At 42.2% G+C, this 20,026-nt stretch overlaps 1 protein-coding gene across 4 annotated transcripts in view; it reads left to right on the top strand.

Moving 5' to 3' along the window:
- The window catches only part of ITCH (itchy E3 ubiquitin protein ligase), a 125,853-nt gene that overhangs the window by 72,013 nt on the left and 33,814 nt on the right, over positions 1 to 20,026 (top strand). For 3 of the 4 annotated variants that reach the window (XM_051846160.3, XM_008256089.5, XM_089308096.1), the window contains 5 exons: positions 7,104 to 7,188; positions 9,175 to 9,303; positions 14,717 to 14,789; positions 15,618 to 15,689; positions 17,770 to 17,858. In XM_051846160.3, the coding sequence (XP_051702120.3) occupies positions 7,104 to 7,188; positions 9,175 to 9,303; positions 14,717 to 14,789; positions 15,618 to 15,689; positions 17,770 to 17,858 (448 nt within the window). Of the gene's footprint in view, positions 1 to 7,103; positions 7,189 to 9,174; positions 9,304 to 12,826; positions 13,323 to 14,716; positions 14,790 to 15,617; positions 15,690 to 17,769; positions 17,859 to 20,026 lie in introns of those variants that run through there. The other variant, XM_089308097.1, reaches the window with a different exon arrangement.

The raw sequence follows: 20,026 nt of genomic DNA, 5'->3' as shown, positions 1-20,026 counted from the left end.
AGAGAGAGAAAGGTCTTCCTTTGCCGTTGGTTCACCCTCCAATGGCCGCTGCTGCAGCCGGCGCACCGCGCTGATCCGATGGCAGGAGCCAGGATCCAGGTGCTTTTCCTGGTCTCCCATGGGGTGCAGGGCCCAAGCACCTGGGCCATCCTCCACTGCACTCCCTGGCCATAGCAGAGAGCTGGCCTGGAAGAGGGGCAACCGGGACAGAATCTGGCGCCCCAACCGGGACTAGAACCCGGTGTGCCGGCGCCGCAAGGTGGAAGATTAGCCTATTGAGCCACGGCGCCGGCCCAAGATAGATCATTCTAGCACTCCTGAGTCATGGAGAAAAAAATTAAAGTGTCAAGATTACACATTAAATTCTGAGCAATAAATAATGCTGACTTTATAGCACCTCTCCTCTCCTTTATGCCCCCCCCCTTGAGAAATCTTATTCTTTCATTAAGATTATTCATCTTCAAAACACTCCTTTGAATTAAAAATATAAAACATGTCTTAGGCCATACTTAAAGGGTAGATATATGAAAGTTATTAATTTCTGTCTTTTTTTTTTTAAGATTTATTCATTTAATTGAAAGTTAGACTTAGAGGAGATAGAGAGATCTTCCTTCTGGTTCATGAACTCCCCAAATGGCCACAAGGGCCAGGACTGGGTCAGACTGAAGTCAGGAGCTAGGAACTTCTTCCAGGTCTCCCAGTTGTGTGCAGGGGCCCATGGACCTGGGCCATCTTCCGCTGCTTTCCTAGGCCATTAACAGGGAGCTGTATTGAAGTGGAGCAGCCAGGCCATGATGCCCTAGGGGATGCCGGTGCTACAGACGGCAGCTTAACCTGCTGTACCACAGCACCAGCAGAATTTCTGTCTTTGCTAAAGACTAGTGATCTTCAGCGCGGTGCGCCGGCCGTGGCAGCCATTGGAGGGTGAACCAACAGCAAGGGAAGACCTTTCTCTCTGTCTCTCTCTCTCTCACTGTCCACTCTGCCTGTCAAAAAAAAAAAAAAAAAAAAAGACTAGTGATCTGAATGTGAGTTTTCTGGCTCTGTTGTATCTCTAGAGTATTCAGGTGTGGTTGATCTGAAGCAGTTCTCAAAAGGAGGTGTTGAACTTGTTCTGTCACATTGCATTCTTAAACATACCTAGTTTACCCAGATTTATTTTCTGAATTTCTGTTTTAGAGAAGAATTAATAGGATGTATCTGAAGGTCATGTATTTATCCTCCAAATTTTAAGAGATTTATTTATTTATTTGAAGTGAGAGTGAAAGAGTAGGGGTCCAGGGAGGGAGGGAAAGAGAGAGAGATCTTCTGTCTGCTGGTTCATTCCCCTAATGGCTATAATCGCCAGTGCTGTGCCGGATTGAAGTCAGGAGCTCTTTATTAGTTTCCTATGTAGGTTGCAAGAACCCAAGTAATTGAGTCATCTTCTGTCTTTCAAGGTGCAGTAGCAGAAAGCTGGATTGGAAGCACAATTGCTGGGATTCAAACCAGCACTAAAGTGAGGGATGCAGGCACATCCCAAATGATAGCTTAACTCCAACACGCCTGTCCTCTTGATTTTATTGCAGAAAAATTGGGAACTGTTCATGATCATGGTCATATACATATACAGACTGCTTTACTCCTTTGGAACGGCTGTAGGAAATATTGCCTCCTGTTTATAGAAGTCTGAGCTGTGGGCTGTGTTGCTTTTATTAGAAAAGCTTGTCTTACAGGCTGGTCCTTGTCTTCTGTATATATTGTTATCTGGATTTTTCTGATTTTATATGTTAGACAACAATATTCTCCTAAAATACTATCTCTGGTGACCCAGCTTATTTTGGCTTCTAGCTTCTTGCCCTGCTGTTTTATAGTCTGCTTATTTTTAGATTTCACACTCCTGAAATTTCACACCCCTTCCTAAATGATCTTGTGATTCTTCTACTCAGGCTGAGCACTGCATTATGACTCTGCCTTTGTGGAATGTGCCTTATTTGTAGAGCCAGTAACAATACTACTACCACAACAAATGAGCAGACAGTACCTTTTATACTTTCAGAATTGACACAGGAAATAGAATCCCAGCTTACAGCCTATGTTTTCTTTTCTTTTTTTTTTTTTTTTCCCTTAAGATTTATTTTATTTGGAAGACAGAGTTATGAGGTAGAGCCAGAAAGAGAGAGAGGTCTTCCATCCACTTGTTCACTCCCCAAATGACCGCAATGGCCAGAGCTGAATTGATCTGAAGCCAGGAGCCAGGAACTTCTTCTGGGTCTCTCATGTGGGTGCAAGGGCCCAAGGATTTGGGCTGTCTTCTACAGTTTCTCCAGACCATAGCAGAGAGCTGGATCAGAAGTGTAGCAGCCAGAGTTCATATGGGATGCCGGGCCTGCAGGTGGTAGCTTTACCCACTACGCCCTAGCACTGGCCCCCAGACCATTCTTTGGATATTATTAATTCTTCACTGACATGTCCCATGAGGCTTTTGCCAGCCTCAGCCTGTGTTTTCATTCTGAGACTGACAGCATAATTTTTGTGACACCATACATATTTAAATATGATGTCATGACCTTGTCAGGTTTTTATATGGTAAAACTAAACATTACTATCTTAAAAGCTCACAGTGAAAAAAATTTTTAACACACGTGCATTTCATAGGGATTAGAGAACATGCTTTTGGTTCAATAATAGTCTAATAGGGCTTTGTTATAGCTGCTTTACTCATCAGGTATAAAGATATTTTCTCATTTTCTTTTTTATTTTCTTTTAAAGAATTATTTATTTACTTGAAAGTTTGAGTTTTGTAGAGAGAGGGAGAGACAGATCTTCCATCCATTAGTTTACTCCTCAGATGGTCACAACAGCCAAGGCTGGGACAGAACGAAGTCAGGTATGCCACGTGGGTGGCAAGAGTCCAGTCACTTGGACCATCTTCTGCTCCCTTCCCAGGTGCGTTAGCAGGGAGCTGGATTGGAAGTGTAGCAGCTGGGACTCAAACTGGCGCTCAGATGGGGTGCTGGCAGTGCAGGCCACGGCCTCACCCAATACACCACAATGCCAGCCCCTGTTTTCTCATTTCATGGTTGCTATGAAAAAATACGCATAAGGCCCATCAGTTTCTATTTTTACTATTTAAACATCAAGTCAAGGAGTACTCTGATTTGCATTCATATTTAATGTTCAATAATTTCAGTATTGTTTATCATGTGGTTTTTTCCCCTAGTAAACTAAGAAATCAGTTCTATAGCCACAGTATCTCCTCTCATTAAGTAGATAAGCCTTTAGCATGCAAGTGTGTCTACGTATGAAATTTTCTGTTTTTCATAAGGTCTTCTAAGAAATGCTCATATCATCAGCATATACTTAGATAGGAGCCAGATTTGCTGTCAGTTTTATCTTGCTTCGTGTTAGCTTCTGAAAGGAAAACGTCATGCCTTGAAGCCTAAATTTACATGACAGAAAAAGATGAATATAGGAGTAGACATTGTGACACAATGGCATAAGCTGCTACTTGTGATGCCTGTGTCCCATATTGGAGTGCCAATTTGAATATCCTTTGCTCCACTTCGGATTCAGCTTCTTTGAGAATGCATCCTGGGAAGCAGCAGATGAGCTCAAGTGTTCTCCCTGCACTCTGTCCAGTTTAAATGCTTTTCCCCACTACACATGAAGGACCTAGATGCAGTTCCAGCTTTCTGGCTTTGGCCTGGCCTACCCCTAGCTGCTGTGGACATCTAGGGAGTGAACAAGTAGATGGAAGAGATCTCTCTCACTCTCTACCTTTTCAAATAAATGAAAATAAGTACTGGGGATGACACTGTTGCATAACAGGTAAAGCCTCTGCCTATGGCACCGGCATCCCATATGGGCACCGGTGGACTCCCAGCTGCTCCACTTCCAATCCATCTTCATTCTAAGCACCTGGAAAAGCAGCAGAGGTTGGCTCAAGGACTTGGGCCCTTGCAGCCACGCGGGAGACCCAGATGAAGCTCCTGGCTCCTGATTTTGTCCTGGCCCAGCCCTGGCTGTAGTAGCCATATGGGGAGTGAACCAGCAGATGGAAGATTCTGTCTGTCTCTTCTGTGTGTAATTCTTACTTTCAAATTAATTAATTAATTAGTTTAAAAAAGAAAAGAGTTTTTTAAAAGATGACTATATTTTCAGCTATGCACTTAGGGAATGTTTTTAGGTTATAAAAATTAACAGATTATTTGAATACTTTTTTTTTTTTTTTTTGACAGGCAGAGTGGACAGTGAGAGAGAGAGACAGAGAGAAAGGTCTTCCTTTGCCGTTGGTTCACCCTCCAATGGCCGCTGTGGCCGGCATGCTGCAGCTAGCACACCGCGCTGATCCAGTGGCAGGAGCCAGGTACTTCTCCTGGTCTCCCATGGGGTGCAGGGCCCAAGCACCTGGGCCATCCTCCACTGCACTCCCTGACCACAGCAGAGAGCTGGCCTGGAAGAGGGGCAACCGGGACAGAATCCGGCGCCCCGACCGGGACTAGAACCCGGTGTGCCGGCGGAGGATTAGCCTAGTGAGCCATGGCGCCAGCCTATTTGAGTACATATTTTTAAATAAGAAAGACAGTTTTAGATTTGCAGATTTAAAAAATTCACTATTGGCTGGCACCGCGGCTCAATAGGCTAAATCTCCACCTAGTGGCGCCAGCACACCGGATTCTAGTCCCGGTCGGGGTGCCAGATTCTGTCCCGGTTGCCCCTCTTCCAGGCCAGCTCTCTGCTGTGGCCTGGGAAGGCAGTGGAGGATGGCCCAAGTGCTTGGGCCCTGCACCGCATGGGAGACCAGGAGAAGCACCTGGCTCCTACCTTCGGATCAGCACGGTGCGCTGGCCGCAGCGCGCCAGTCGCGGCGGCCATTGGAGGGTGAACCAACGGCAAAAGGAAGACCTTTCTCTCTGTCTCTCTCTCTCTCACTGTCCACTCTGCCTGTAAAAAAAAAAAAAAAAAAAAAAAAAACACTATAACTACCAAGACATGAACTTGCCTTTTCGCCATGTTGCAAGTATAAACTGTGGCACTATGTGTGCTCTTTTTGCTTTAAGACAACCGTAGAGTTGGTGACAAGTCTCTGTGTCCAGAATACCTTGAGCACAAAAGTCTAGTTAATATTCAAGGTCTATAAAGAGATGCAGAGTTCCATTTTTCTGGATGTTATGCAAGCCTGGAATTCCTTTTTTTTTTTTTTTTTTAAGATTTATTTATTTATTTGAAAGTCCAAATTATCAGGGGAGCATGGGGGAGATCTTCTATCCTCTGGTTTGCTCCCTGAATGCCCACAACCACCAAGCCTTGGCCAGAACACAACCAGGAACCTGGAGCTTCATCTGGGTCTCCCAGGTGGGTGCCAGGGCCGAAGCACTTGACCATCCACTGCTTTCCCAGGAGCATTAGCAGGGAAATGAATCAGAAGTGGAGTAGCTGGGATTCAAACCACTGCCCATTGGGATGCTTGTGCTGTAGACAGAGGCTTAACCCACTAAGCCACAGTGCCAGCCCCAGCATATCTGGAATTCTATTTCCGTTTTAGGCTCAGCTGATTTAGATAGTAGTTGAGATGTCAAGAGTGATTCATAATACTCACTAGAACGTTCTTTATAACCTATAACATCACTAGTATTTGAAATCATGCAAACGATGTAGGAAATAGTAACTTGGCAAGGTATAATTTGGCTTAAGACACTTCCTATAGTATCTAGCTTAAAGAAAGATCTTAGGGATCTAAATAAATGTTATTAGAAAATTAGATACCAATTTTTCAAACCAGAATATAAAAATTAGTTTTGTCAACATGCAATTAAACTTGTTTGAAAATTGCTAATTTCAGAAAGTATACTTGTTAAATTTGAATTCATTATTTAATCTGTAATACATTAATTATTAATTTTGAGACATGTTGGCTAAATTAAAAAATTCAAATATAAGAAGAGTTCCATCTTGTGAAGAATTACTTGACAGTGGAACAGAGATAACAGAACTTAATATTAAAACTTCAAAGATGTTTGCCTTGGCTATTAAAAGAAATGATATCCTGGGCCTGCCCTGTCACATGGAAAGATAAGCCTGCCTGTGTTGCCAGCATCCCTCATGAGTGCTGGTTCAAGTTCTGGCTGCTCCACTTCTGATTCAGATCCCTGCTAATGCACTTGACAAAACAGTGGAAAATAACCCAAGTACTTGGGCCCTTGTACCCATATGGGAGAACTAGAAGAAGCTCCTGGCTCCTGGCTTTGGCGTGGCCCAGCCCCAGCTGATGAGGCCATTTGGGGAGTGAACCAGCAGATGGAGGATAACCCTAAATGGACACCTGAGTTTCTCTCTTTTTTTTTTTTTTTTTTTTTTTGACAGGCAGAGTGGACAGAGAGAGAGAGAGACAGAGAGAAAGGTCTTCCTTTGCCGTTGGTTCACCCTCCAATGGCCGCCGCGGCCGGCGCGTTGCGGCCGGCACACCGCGCTGATCCGATGGCAGGAGCCAGGAGCCAGGAGCCAGGTGCTTTTCCTGGTCTCCCATGGGGTGCAGGGCCCAAGCACCTGGGCCATCCTCCACTGCACTCCCTGGCCACAGCAGAGGGCTGGCCTGGAAGAGGGGCAACCGGGACAGAATCCGGCGCCCCGACCGGGACTAGAACCCGGTGTGCCGGCGCCGCTAGGCGGAGGATTAGCCTAGTGAGCCGCGGCGCCGGCCGAGTTTCTCTCTTATCTCTGCTATTTAATTCTAAGATTTTGAGTAGATAATTTAATCTGAATTTTCTTATCTTCAGGATAAAATAAAACCACCTACCTCATAGTGGTAAGAATAAAATGAAATGTGTGAAAAGCTGAGTAAAAGTTATTCTTGTTTTTGTTGGATTGAGCAAAAAGACTCAGTTGGCAGCACATTGTATAGTAACTCAACTCAACATCTAGAATAAAATGATGTTTCTCTAAAGTTAGGTAAGCGTGTGTGTTTAATAATCAAGTGATAAATCTTTTAAAAAATCAATGATTTAAAAACTATAAACCCAAGAAAATAATGAGAAATTGGCAAACTCAGCTCATTTTGTTTTAATTTGAGGAAAAAGACTATGCCAATGTTAATGCTTTTGTTGTTGTTATTTTTAATAAAGAGAAGAGAACTGACAGCAATGGCAGAGTGTATTTTGTCAACCATAACACTCGAATTACACAATGGGAAGACCCCCGAAGTCAAGGGTAAGAACTTTTAGTTACCAGTGTGTGTGTATATATATATATATATATATATATATATATATATATTTAACATCATAAAGATTATGTTATTTCTAAGTTACAAAGAGGATCAAATTTGCATATTCTTTTTCAGAAGGCATTAAACTGTAACATACATGCTTTGGAGAGAGAAAAAAATTATACTATTACTTTCATATAATGAGGGGCTTGGGAGGTTTCTTGACAGCATACAAAAAAACTCATTGGTACATTGGTATATAAAAATACAATAATGTATTTAAAATATTCACATATATATTAGTGAGATGAGATTATTGCTTTTGATTAACTTTTTAAAATTATTTATTTTTTTATTTTTAAAGATTTATTTATTTGAAAGTCAGAGTTAAACAGAGAGGAGTGGCAGAGAGAGCGAGCGAGCAAGAGAGCGAGCTTCCATCCGATGGTTCACTCCACAATTGGCCGCATGGCCGGAGCTGCGCTGATCTGAAGCCAGGAGCCAGGCGTTTCCTCCAGGTCTCCCATGCGGGTGCAGGGGCCCAACGACTTGGGCTATCCTCTACTGCTTTCCCAGGCCATAGCAGAGAGCTGGATTTGAAGTAGAGCAGCCAGGTCTCAAACAAATGCCCATATGGGATGCTGGCAAGGGTATTACCCGCCCCGAAATTATTTATTTATTAATTTGAGAGAAAGGGAGAGACAGAACTCCCATATGCTGATTTTATTTCCTAAATGCCTGGAATAGTTGGGTCTGGGCCAAGCCAAAGCTAGGACCTGGGAGGTCAACCCAGGTCTCCCACATGGGTGAAAGGAACCCCAACTACTTTAGCTATCACCTATTACCCCCCAGGGTGCTTATTCATAGGAAGCTGGAGTCTCAAATAGAGCTGGAACTTGAACCCAGACACTGCAGTATAGGATACTGGCATCCTAAGAAGCATCTTAATTGCTGTGCCAAATGACTACCCCCATCCCACTGTGGTATGGTGGGTTAAGCTGCTGCCTTGCAGTGCCAGCATCCCATATGGATGCCAGTTCAAGGCCTGCCAGCATCTCCACTTTCAGTACAGTTCCCTGATAATACACCTAGGAAAGCCGCACAATATGGCTCAAATTCTTAGGTCCCCTGCCACCCGTGTGGGAGATCCAGATGAGCTTCCTGGCTCCTGGCTTTTGCCTAGCCCAGCCATTGCAACCATTTGGAGAGTGAACCAGCAGATGGATGGAAGGAAGATCTCTTTGTCACTGTTCTCTTTCTGGAACTCTGCCTTTCAAGTAAGTTAATAAATCTAAAGATTTATTCATTTAAAGGCAGAGTTACAGAGAGGCAGAGAGCGAGCGAGCGAGAGAGTGAGAGCCAGAGAGCGAGAGGGAGGTCTTCCGTCTACTGGTTCACTCCCCAAATAGCTCCAATTGCCAGAACTGGGCTGATCTAAAGCCAGAAGCCTGGAGTTTGTTCCAAGTCTCCCACACGGGTACAGGGGCCCAAGGACTTGCCATCCTCCACTGCTTTCCCAGGTCATAGCAGAGAGCGGGATGGGAAGTAGAGCAGCCAGGACTTGAACTGGTGCCCATATGGGATGCTGGTGCTACATGTGGAGGTTTGGCCTACTATGCCACAGTGCCAACCCCTTTAATAAACTTTTTTTTTTTTTTTAAGACAAAGACAGAATAGGGATGTTGTTGGGGTTTGAAAATGGAGATGAATGTGAAGACTTCTGCAGCAGAATAGGCAGAGCTTCATTACCCTGAGATGTTTAGGTTGGGTTATTAGGTAGATGGAGAACATAGGCTCTGTAGAAAATAGACTGAGTGGTCTTTGGTTTTAATGATAACTTTAATGTGTTTGTAGGATATCTACAACACAACTGAAGATACTAGACTAAATCATTTTCTAAAAGAGTTCTGCTATCTGTATGGATATTTTTAGCTTCTATACTGGGTAAACGAGCAACCCTTGAATGTGTTTTTTCCCTTTTTTTGTAGTCAATTAAATGAAAAGCCCTTACCTGAAGGTTGGGAAATGAGATTCACAGTGGATGGAATTCCATATTTTGTGGACCATAATAGAAGAACAACTACCTATATAGATCCTCGCACAGGAAAATCTGCCCTGTAAGTTTTTTAAACATTGTAGATTAAAATTAATTTCTTCATTTTTGATGTAAATATATGCGTTAACAAGGAATGGATGTCTTACTGTTTCTTGAGTTGACTTACCAGTTTGACTAAGTTTGCTAAGTCATCTATTTTTAAATCAGTTTATTTTATATTTTATTGTTGAGGTTTAAGATTTCTATGTATATAGATATGCATCACTTGAGGAGGAGGATATGTTCTCAGAAATGGGTTGTTAGGTGATTTTGTCCTTCTGTAAGCATCAGAGAGTACACATACACAAATCAAGATGATATAGCCTAAAATAAACCCAGGCTACATCGCGTGTGTGTGTACGTACGCGCATGTGTATTTTGGTATAATCTGTTGCTCTTGAGGACTTGATGTGATGGAACAGCACAAGATTAATTCGAACACAAGAGAAAATGATATATTCAAGAGATGTGGTATGGGACTGGCACTGTGGTGCAGTGAGTGAAAGCCCTGGCCCACAATGCTGGCATCCCATATGGGTGCCAGTTCGAGTCTGGGCTACTCCACTTCCAATCTAGCTCTCTGCTATGGCCTGGGAAAGCAGCAGAAGATGGCCCAAGTGCTTGGGCCCCTGCAGTGGTGTGGGAGACCCAGAGGAAACTCCTGGCTCCTGGCTTTGGATCAGCTCAGCTTTGGACATTTCAGTCTTGTGGGGCGTGAACCAGTGGGTGGAAGTCCTCCTCTCTCTCTCTCTGCCTCTCTCTGTAACTCTTTCAAATAAATAAATTAAAAAAAGAGAGAGAGATGGGTAACCATGAGATATATCAGGCTGCTGCAAGTTTGTTATAGCATACTATTTATTTATTTATTTTCAAAGAGTTACAGAGACAGAACAGAGCGACAGAGAAGGAGCCATGTTCTATTTTCTGTTTCACTCTCCAGATAGGCAAAACAGGCAGTTCTGGGCCAGGCCAAAGCCAGGAGCTTCATCTGGATCTTTCACATTGGTGGCAATTGATCCAAACACTTGGGACAATCTTCTGCTTTTCCAAGGCCTTTAGCGGGGAACTGGATTAGAGGTGGAGCAGGTGGAACATGAATCAGGGCCCATATTGAATCCCAGCATCTCAGGCAGTGTCTTTAGCCACTATACCCGCCTCCATAACATACTATTTAATAGCAAAAATGTTTTTAGAAGTACACTGTGGCCAGCGCCGCAGCTCAATAGGCTAATCCTCCGCCTGCAGTTCCAGCACACCGTGTTCTAGTCCCGGTCAGGGCGCCAGATTCTGTCCCGGTTGCTCCTCTTCCAGTCCAGCTCTTTGCTGTGGCCCAGGAGTGCAGTGGAGGATGGCCCAAGTCCTTGGGCCCTGCACCCACATGGGAGACTGGGAGAGGCACCTGGCTCCTGCCATCGGATCAGCGCGGTGCGCCGGCCGCAGCGGCCATTGAGGGGTGAACCAACAGAAAAAGGAAGACCTTTCTCTCTGTCTCTCTTTCTCTCTGTCCATTCTGCCTTTCAAAAAAAAAGAGAAGTACACTGTAGGGGCCAGTGCTGTTGCGCAGCGGGTTAAAGCTCTGGCAGGCAGTGCCGACATTCCATTTGGGCACTGGTTCAAGTCCTGGCTGCTCCACTTCCAATCCAGCTCTCTGCCTAGGAAAGTAGTAGAAGATGGCCCAAGTGCTTGGGCCCCCGCACCCATGTGGAAGACCCAGAAGAAGGTCCTGGCACCTGGCTTTGGTTCAGCTCAACTCCAGCCGTTGCAGCCATTTGAGGAATGAACCACCAGATGGAAGACCTCTTTCTCTCTCTGTCGCTACCTCTCTCTGTAACTGTCTTTCAATTAAATAAATAAATAAATTTTTTTTTAAAAGTACACTGTAAAATGACAGTGAAAGTATAATTATATTATACTTATTATATAAGTATGTACACCAGTAACAGACCAGCACTGTGATACAGTGGTTTAAGCTGCCATTTGTAATGCCAGAATTCCATATCAGCATACAAATTCAAGTTCTGGCTGCTTTACTTCCCATCCAATTTCCTGCTAATACACCTTGGAGAGTAGAAAAGATGGCCCAAATATTTGTTCCCTGCTTCCCATGTAAGTAGGAAACTTTGGCCTGCCCCAGCCCCAGCTATTGCAGTCCTTCGCGGAGTGAACCAGCAGATAGAAGATCTCTCTTCTCTGCTCACTCCCTAAATGGCCCCATGGATTGGGGCTCAGCTAAGCCCAAACCAGGAGCCAGGAACTCCCATCCTGGTCTCTCAAATGGAACTCAAACACTTGGGCCATCCTCTGCTGCTTTCCCAGGCACATTAGCTGGGAGCTGGATCAAGAGCAGAGAAGCTAGGGGACAGCACTGTGGTGGTGACAGCATCCCATATGGGTGTGGGTTCAAGTCCCAGCAACTCCAGTTTGATCTAGCTCTCTGCTGCTGTGCCTGGGAAAGCAAGGGAAAATGGCCCAAGTGCTTGGACCCCTGCACCCACGTAGAGACCTGACAGAAACTCCGTCTCCTGGATCAGCCCAGTGTTGGCTGTTGAGGCCATTTGGGGAGTGAACCAGCAGATGGAAGGTCCCATTCTCTGTCTCTCCCTTTCTTGTCTCTGGGTCACTGTGTCATTCAAATAAATAGATTAGTCCTTTAAAAGAAAATAAGGAAGGAAAGAGAAAGGGAGGGAGGGAGGGGGAAAGGAAGGAAGGAAGCAAAGGAAGAAAAGGAAAGAAGGAAAGAAAGAGGAGCATCTGAGACTCAAACTGGTCCTCTGATGTGGATGCTGGGGGCAGAGATGGGGAGTCTGCACATCAGCCCCTTCACACTTAATGATGAAGTAACTCCGCAAAATCACAAGTAAGACAAGGCTGTCTACTGTCTCTGCTTCCATTCAGCATTGTGTTGGTAGTCCTTGCTGCTGAAATGAGCTAAGAAAAATAAAAGATAGAGAAGGAAGAAGTAAAGCTATCTTTTGTTTTTTCACTTTGATAATGTAATTGTGTGTACAGAAAATCCTAAGTAAAATCAGTTGTTTCTCCACTGAAATACATTGAACATTTAGAAAATGAAATAAAAAGTCCAAGAGGAAAAGCAGGGGCTGGTGCTGTGGCATAGGCGGGTAAAGCTGCCACCTGCAGTGCTGGCATCTCATATGGGCGCTGGTTTAAGTCCCGGCGGCTCCACTTCCGAACCAATTCTCTACTGTGGCCTGGGAAAGCAGTGCAAGATGGCCCAAGTCCTTGGGCCCCTGCACCTGCGTGGGAGACCTGGAGGAAGCTTCTGGCCCTAGCTTCGGATTGGCATGTCTCTGGCTGTTGCAGCCATCTGGGGGAGTGAACCAGCAGATGGAAGAACTTTCTGTTGCTGCCTCTCCTCTCTCTGTTTAACTCAGACTTTCAAATAAATAAATAAATCTTAAAAAAAAAAAAAAAAAAAAAAAGGAACGGAAAAGCAGGTAATCCAGTGATGTATGAATTCCAAGGCTAGTTGGGAAGCCCCATGGAATCATCGGTGAATTGAGTTTCTTTTTCTTCTGTGATCCCAGGGCAGGATCTTCATCCTCAGTGTCACCTCACCATCATGACATGTGCTGCAACCTGTTATCAAAGTTGTATTCTAGGCTGGACAATGGAGAAAGGGCGAATTGGAATGAAAACAAATTCCCTTTTCAACTATCTGGTGCTCTTCAAAAGAACCTTCCTGAAAGTTCCATATAATACTTCCACTTAGAGCTCATTTGCCAGACTTAAGTCACACGACTAAGAAATAATCCTTATCCTGGGTAGAAACCTGCCCAGTTGTGTATCTGAAATCTTACTTTAGGATAGGAGAGAATGGGTGTTGGGATAGACTGTATTCTCAGATGGAACCTACTATACATAGTCCTGTTAGTTTTGGCTGCATAAAAGAGAAAAATCTCACAATAATCCTTCAATAAGATCAAAATTTATTTCTTCAGTTATTTGGGAACTCTTTGTATTACTGCTTGATAATTTTTGTTTTGTAAATTTAAAGCTGTTCTGAAATAAAATGATAAGACCCTGAAATTTATCTTTGTTTTTTTAAAGATTTATTTATTTAAGCCAGTGCCGTGGCTCAATAGGCTAATCCTCCAGCTGCGGTACAGGCACCGCGGGTTCTAGGCCCAGTCGGGGTACCAGATTCTGTCCCAGTTGTTTCTCTTCTAGTCCAGCTCTCTGCTGTGGCCCAGGAGGGCAGTGGAGGATGGCCCAGGTCCTTGGGCCCTGCACCCACATAGGAGACCAGGAGAGGCACCTGGCTCCTGGCTTCGGATTAGCGTGGTGCGCTGGCCGCAGCGCACCAGCCACAGCGGCCATTGGAGGGTGAATCAACAGTAAAAAGGAAGACCTTTCTCTCTGTTAAAAAAAAAAAAAAAATTGAAAGTCAGAGTTACACAAAGAGAGGAGAGGCAGAAAGAGAGAATGAGGTCTTCCATCTGCTGTTCATTCCCCAGTTGGCCACAACGGCCAGAGCTGTGCTGATCTGAACCCAGGAGCCAGGAGCTTCTTCCGGGTCTCCCAGGCCATTGCAGGGCCCCAAGGACTTAGGCCATCTTCTACTTTCCCAGGTCATAGCAGAGAGCTGGATTGGATGTGGAGCAGCCAGTACTCAAACTGGCACCTATATGGGATACCGGCACTTCAGGCCGCGGCTTTACCCAATATGCCACAGTGCTGGCCTCTAGATTTATCTTTCTTTCACTTAAAAATGATCCTATGGAAATTTATTTAAAAAAGGTTGTAATAGGAATATATTGTAACATAGGGATACCTTGTATTAGGAATATATTATATAAATACCTATATATTATATAGGTATTTGTGTATTTGACTACTGAGTACTGAGCTAATTATGATATTTTACTTTCCTTGAGCAGTATCTTTTACAAATAGATAGGTGGGTATTTCAGAAAATTTGTGGAAAATGGAATTAAGGGAAAGTTTATTTTGGTGCAAAATTTCTTTGAAATCCATACAGGTTTTTTTTTTTTTTTTTTTTTAACATACTCATTTTGGGGGGTGCTTGGAAGATCTATTTTATTTATTTGAAAGTGGGAGGTAGAGACAGAGAGATCTTCTACCTGCTGGTTCACTCCCCAGGTTACTGCAACAGCCAGAAGTGAGCCAATCTGAAGCCAGGGACCAGGAACTTCTTCTGGGTCTCCCACATGGGTGCAGGGGCCTAAGGACTTACACCATCCTCTGCTGCTTTCCCAGGCACATTAGCAGGGAGCTGGATCAGAAGTAGAGCAGCTGAGACTTGAAGTGGTGCCCATTTGGGTTGCCTGTGCTGCAGGCCAATGCTTTAACCCACTGCGCCATAATGCTAGCCCCACAGTTTCATAATACAAATTTTCTAGGAAATTTTTGAAGGCCCCCTCATAAATGTCACATTAACCTTTGTTCTTCCTTAGAGACAATGGGCCACAGATAGCCTATGTTCGGGACTTCAAAGCAAAGGTTCAGTATTTCCGGTTCTGGTGTCAGGTTAGTATTGGGACTATATCTCTACACTCCCTTTCCTTTGTTATTTGATATATATATATAACATGGTGATTGCTGAAAATATTAACTCATAAAAACAGGTAAAATGAGGAGCATTAGGATCTCTTTCTTCTCTTTTTGATCAAATTATTAAAACTGAATTATCAGTTGGGTGATTTGTGGCTTTTTTGCTGTCTAGAAGTTTAAGCTTAAAAGTAAAGACATTGCCATTTTTTCCTCAGAATCCATTACTTTCATGTTGCCGAAATCTTCAAACATAAAACATTCTCTGATATGTAAGTTGTAACCAAGTAGTTTCCTAGGTAGCATTTTGTATAAATGACTTTGATACCTATATCTTCAAACATACATGAACATATGCACACATGTACATTATATTCACAGTGCTTCCGGATATGATCAACTACTTCTTACAAATAATAAACACTCACTTGAATTAATGGTTTCTTTATGGATAATACCTTGAATGTATTAAAGTGTTATGATAACTAATTTTAAACTTCAAACTTTTGTAATTAAATGGGCCCATGTGAACAAGAAGCATTTGAGTTGGCTTTTTGAAAATAAAAATTTTTATTTCATTCATTAAGTAAGAACTGAGCATATGAGATCTTGTTTTTTTCTTGTTTCTTATCCGATAATCTGTAATTAGAATGAATTCTCACAACTGCATTTGTTCACTCTTATTAAATATAAATTCATATGTCTAGTCTGTTCCTGTAAATAAAGGTAAAGTACAACTTCCTCTTTTGGTTTTTTTAATAGGCCATTTTAATGGTGAGAGTGACTTAAGTAATTCTTATATTTCAGCAACTGGCCATGCCACAGCACATAAAGATTACAGTGACCAGAAAAACGTTGTTTGAGGATTCCTTTCAACAGGTACTGATTAACTCAATAGTTTTCCACATAACTGTTACTAGCACCTCCATTTGAGGTTAGAAGTTTATTTTGGAGTTTAAGCTGGGAGGTGTTCAAATTTTAAGTCTAATCTCATTGCCTTAATTCTTAATATTTAGGAACATGCAGATAGTGGAGTGTGTGTGTGTTTTGCTTTTGAATATCAATAACAAAATGATGAGTGGGTTTTGAGTTTCTGTTTCTAAGATTCTAAGCATTTTATCTGAAATAGATATGAGAGTATTTTAGAAAGTTTGTGGAAATTAAAAGGTAAATTCATTTTAGGGCAAAAAATTTTGAAAGCTTTGCATAGTTTTTTCATAATATGCATTTTCCATGGTATTTTTGAAGACCCTGTATGCATGATTTTGAAGCTACTTACATCAAAATAAACTTATCTTTTATTCTCATTTTTCCACAAACCTTTTAAAGTACACTTGTACAAGTAATAAAATGGACCTTCAGGAGGCAAAGGTCTGGAAATTCCTGTCTGAACAGTGTGGAACAGGTAGAAAGTTTTTATGCTTACATGTTACTAGATTTTTATAAGAAGTATATGTTACTTTTATAATTTTGAAAAGATTTTAATGTGGGAAAGAAATTAATGACAGTATGCTTAAAAAGATACATGTGTTTTTGAAGTAGTCAGCAAATTGTTTCACTTGCCCTCAGAACCAGAGTTAATACACTCCACCTTTATTTTGCAAATATCACTAACAACCAAGTACAACTGAACATTAAGTGGTGTGTTACAGAAAAAATTAAAACATCAGGATAGTCCTTTTTTTGTGGCTAGGTGTGGATTTGATTTTTTTAAAGCATTTTTGATATTATAGTAGCCATAGCTTTAAAAAGTACCAAATTAATGGAGAAAAGAGAGATTATAATAGTTGACAGTTCCAAATCGCTTTCAAAACAGTTATTTCATTTTCTCATGGGACCTCAATTATTAATATTAAAGGGAAAAACCACTTGGCTTCCTGCTGTGTAGGAGCAGACAGCTTTTTAGTGGGAGTTGGAGCTTGACTGGGGCCATTTAGAGAATTATGAGTCATTCCCTTGTTCTGATTTAAGTCTCCAAGGCCAATTACCCACCCCAGTCCTTGCCCATTTCTGATTTTCATATTCATAACCACACTTTCATCACTGAATAGTCAGCCTCTTTTCAGCCAGTTTATTGGAACATTACTTGGTGGTAGCAGTGCTGAAAAGTTGTTAAATATGATTAAACTGTTCCTTTATGTTTTGACTTTTGTAACTTGAAAAATTTTGCAGAATTACAGACCAAATGGTGCCAAAATACTTACTTAAAAAAATCTTTGTAGGGGAACTGAGAAAACACTGGCATGAACAGCTTACTTACTGATTATATCTGGATATTTAAAATCAATAGTTCATTCTGATAAAGTACAGGCATTGTATCAACTTCTCCTCTAGGCTCTTGCATCATTTTAAAGAGCATTTGGGTAAATAGTTTTACAAAGAGAGAAACCAAATGACATATCCATTGTAGCTCAATAATGGTATTCCTTAAATATATGGATGATCCTGTTAACTACCTATATTTAATTAGTTTTTCCAAGTACTTAAAAGTTGTCGCTGAAAATGAATTTCCAAAATGAACTGATTTTCATTTCCAGGTTAGCCAGTTGGCTATTTTGTATACCCTGACCAAAACCTAACCTAACAGAACAAAACCAATCAAAATCCAGAACCCACCTAAATAAACCCCTAAACCATGGCCATGCCCACAATAACTGTGCTCTAAGCAATTGATATAGGTAAATTTATAGGTCAATAGTAGCATCTTTAAAAAGAAAAATTATATGTGTATGAACTATGTAAACATAGAGGTATGTATAATATATAAAATATTAATGAAGTGTTATTTTTGTATGTGTGGTATTGACTAAGACCATAAATACTATTTTAGATTATTAATACCATTTTATGTCATGGGGAATTTATGTAACTTATAAGAAAGGAGATATCAAACCTGAAAGTGGTAGAATGGTGTTTCCACAATTGCTTTCATCAATTTTTTTACTTTACTGTTTTATAGATAATGAGCTTCAGTCCCCAAGATCTGCGAAGACGTTTGTGGGTGATTTTTCCAGGAGAAGAAGGTTTAGATTATGGAGGTGTAGCAAGGTAGTGATAATATGAGTACTCAGAACTTAGTTCCTTTCCTCCAAAGGTATCATTACACTTTGCTTGCAAGTATTTTCTCAATTTTATATTTTAGGAAAATGAAATGTAGCAAATTATTTTGTTTTCACTTTGCTGCAGCTGAGGAATTTCAACAAACATTAATTCAGCTTTTTTTTTTTTTTTTTTTGACAGGCAGTTAGACAGTGAGAGAGAGACAGAGAGAAAGATCTTCCTTCCGTTGGTTCACCCCCCCAAATGGCCGCTATGGCCAGCACGCTGCATCAATCTGAAGCCAGGAGCCAGATGCTTCTCCTGGTTTCCCACACGGGTGCAGGGCCCAAGCACTTGGGCCATCCTCCACTGCCCTCCCGAGCCACAGCAGAGAGCTGGCCTGGAAGAGGAGCAACCGGGACAGAATCCGGTGCCCCAACTGGGACTAGAACCCAGGGTGCCGGCGCCACAGGCAGAGGATTAGCCAAGTGAGCCGCAGCGCTGGCCAATTCGGCACTTTCAAAGTTACCACTAATCAATTTCACCCACATCACTCAGTTAATCCTCAGGATAACCCTGTGAGATGGAATTCTGTCAGTGATTCAAAGGTTTAGAGAGTCACCTAAGGCACGCAATAAATTGTAGAGCCTGAATACAAGCTTTGCATCATTTATAGTAAACAGTGTTCAGTCAACCCCCTAATGTTGCAGAGCACACAAGCCCTATAGTAATCCCAGTATTTTCCCCAGTAATACACTATGTACACTGATACAAACAATAGTTTCTTGGTTCCCAACAGAGTTAATATCCATGAAAATATAGACTGTGTAAGATACGAGTTGAAGTGTTAATTTGTTTTAATTTTTATGTTTATTTGCTCATTATTTGAAAGGCAGAGAGACAGAGAAAGAAGAGGGATCTTCCATCTCCTAGTTCATTCCCCAAATGCCTGCAGTAGCCAGGGCTGGGCCAGGCCAGAGCCAGGAACACAAAACTTAGTCTGGGTCTCCTACGGGGGTGACAGGGACCCAAGTCTGTCACCCAGGGTACCCCTTAGCAGGAAGCTGGATCCAAAGTGAAGGAGCTGGGGCTCTAACCAGGTGTTCTGATACAGGATACAGGCATCTCAAGTGGCATCTTAACCACTTCACCAAATACCCACTCGAAGTTCAGATTCTCAATTCTGCTTCATATCTGAACATTTACTCAAAACCTGGGAGACAGCCTCAAGCAAGAAACTGCTTTGCTTATCCCATAACAGTATGTCACCCCAGGTTAGAATTTGCAGGGGGCAGGCATGCCTTCATTCCATACGCCAGCTCCTGCAGCTTACTGCTAATGCAGACCCTGGGAGGCTGTGGTGCTGGCTCATGTAATTGAGTTCCTGCCATCTGCATGGGAGAACTGGATTGAGTTCCTGGCCGTGGACATCTGGGGAGTAAGCTAGCAGATGGGCGCTGTCTTTCTCTCTTTCTCTGTCTCTGTCTGTCTCTCTCACTCTCTCTTGTTTTCTCTTCTACCCCTCAATGTAAATAAATTTAATTATTTTTCTTTTGTGGGCTTAGCAATGGCAGTTGGAAAGGCAAGAACTTTGGAGTAATACTGGATTTGCATATTTTTTCTGCCCTCAATAATATGTCCTTTGGACAAGTAACTCCTGTGAAGTTGGGAGTAGTAATATCTGCCTTTGTAGGATTACTGTGCAGTTCAGAGCTGAATCTTTATGTGCCCACTAACTAGCAGCTATACTTTAATAGTTCTTTATATCCTGTTTAAGTTCAAATGAAACTATTTCAAAATACATGAAATAATCACAGATAAGTAAATATGAGTTACTAGTTTAGGATAATGCAGGAAGAAGGCAATCATTCATTCCTAATAAAAAAATTGAGTAGCAGTTTAAAGTGTCAGTATTATTATCATCAGAGGCCATGAACTAACAGGAAAAGAGATCTTGGGCACAAGTTGATGCCACACATGTTGTCCCACATCGGCTACATCAGACTCACCCATGTTACATAGTTAGTATCCACAGTCATATGTTAATATGGTTTGATGTTTTCACAGCATTCGAGTTAGAGCTTCTCAGAACTTTTTTTCTAATAAATGAGGGACTGGAGTTAAGTGCTGTACTGCATCTGTGTTATTGGAAGATTTTTCATACCCATTTAAAAATG

Source organism: Oryctolagus cuniculus, chromosome 11, assembly GCF_051225735.1.
Source record: "Oryctolagus cuniculus isolate XC-2025 breed Fujian yellow rabbit chromosome 11, ASM5122573v1, whole genome shotgun sequence".
Taxonomy (NCBI): domain Eukaryota; kingdom Metazoa; phylum Chordata; class Mammalia; order Lagomorpha; family Leporidae; genus Oryctolagus; species Oryctolagus cuniculus.
The sequence above is the reverse complement of the archived record's forward strand: the minus strand, read 5'-3'. Positions and strand labels throughout refer to the sequence as shown.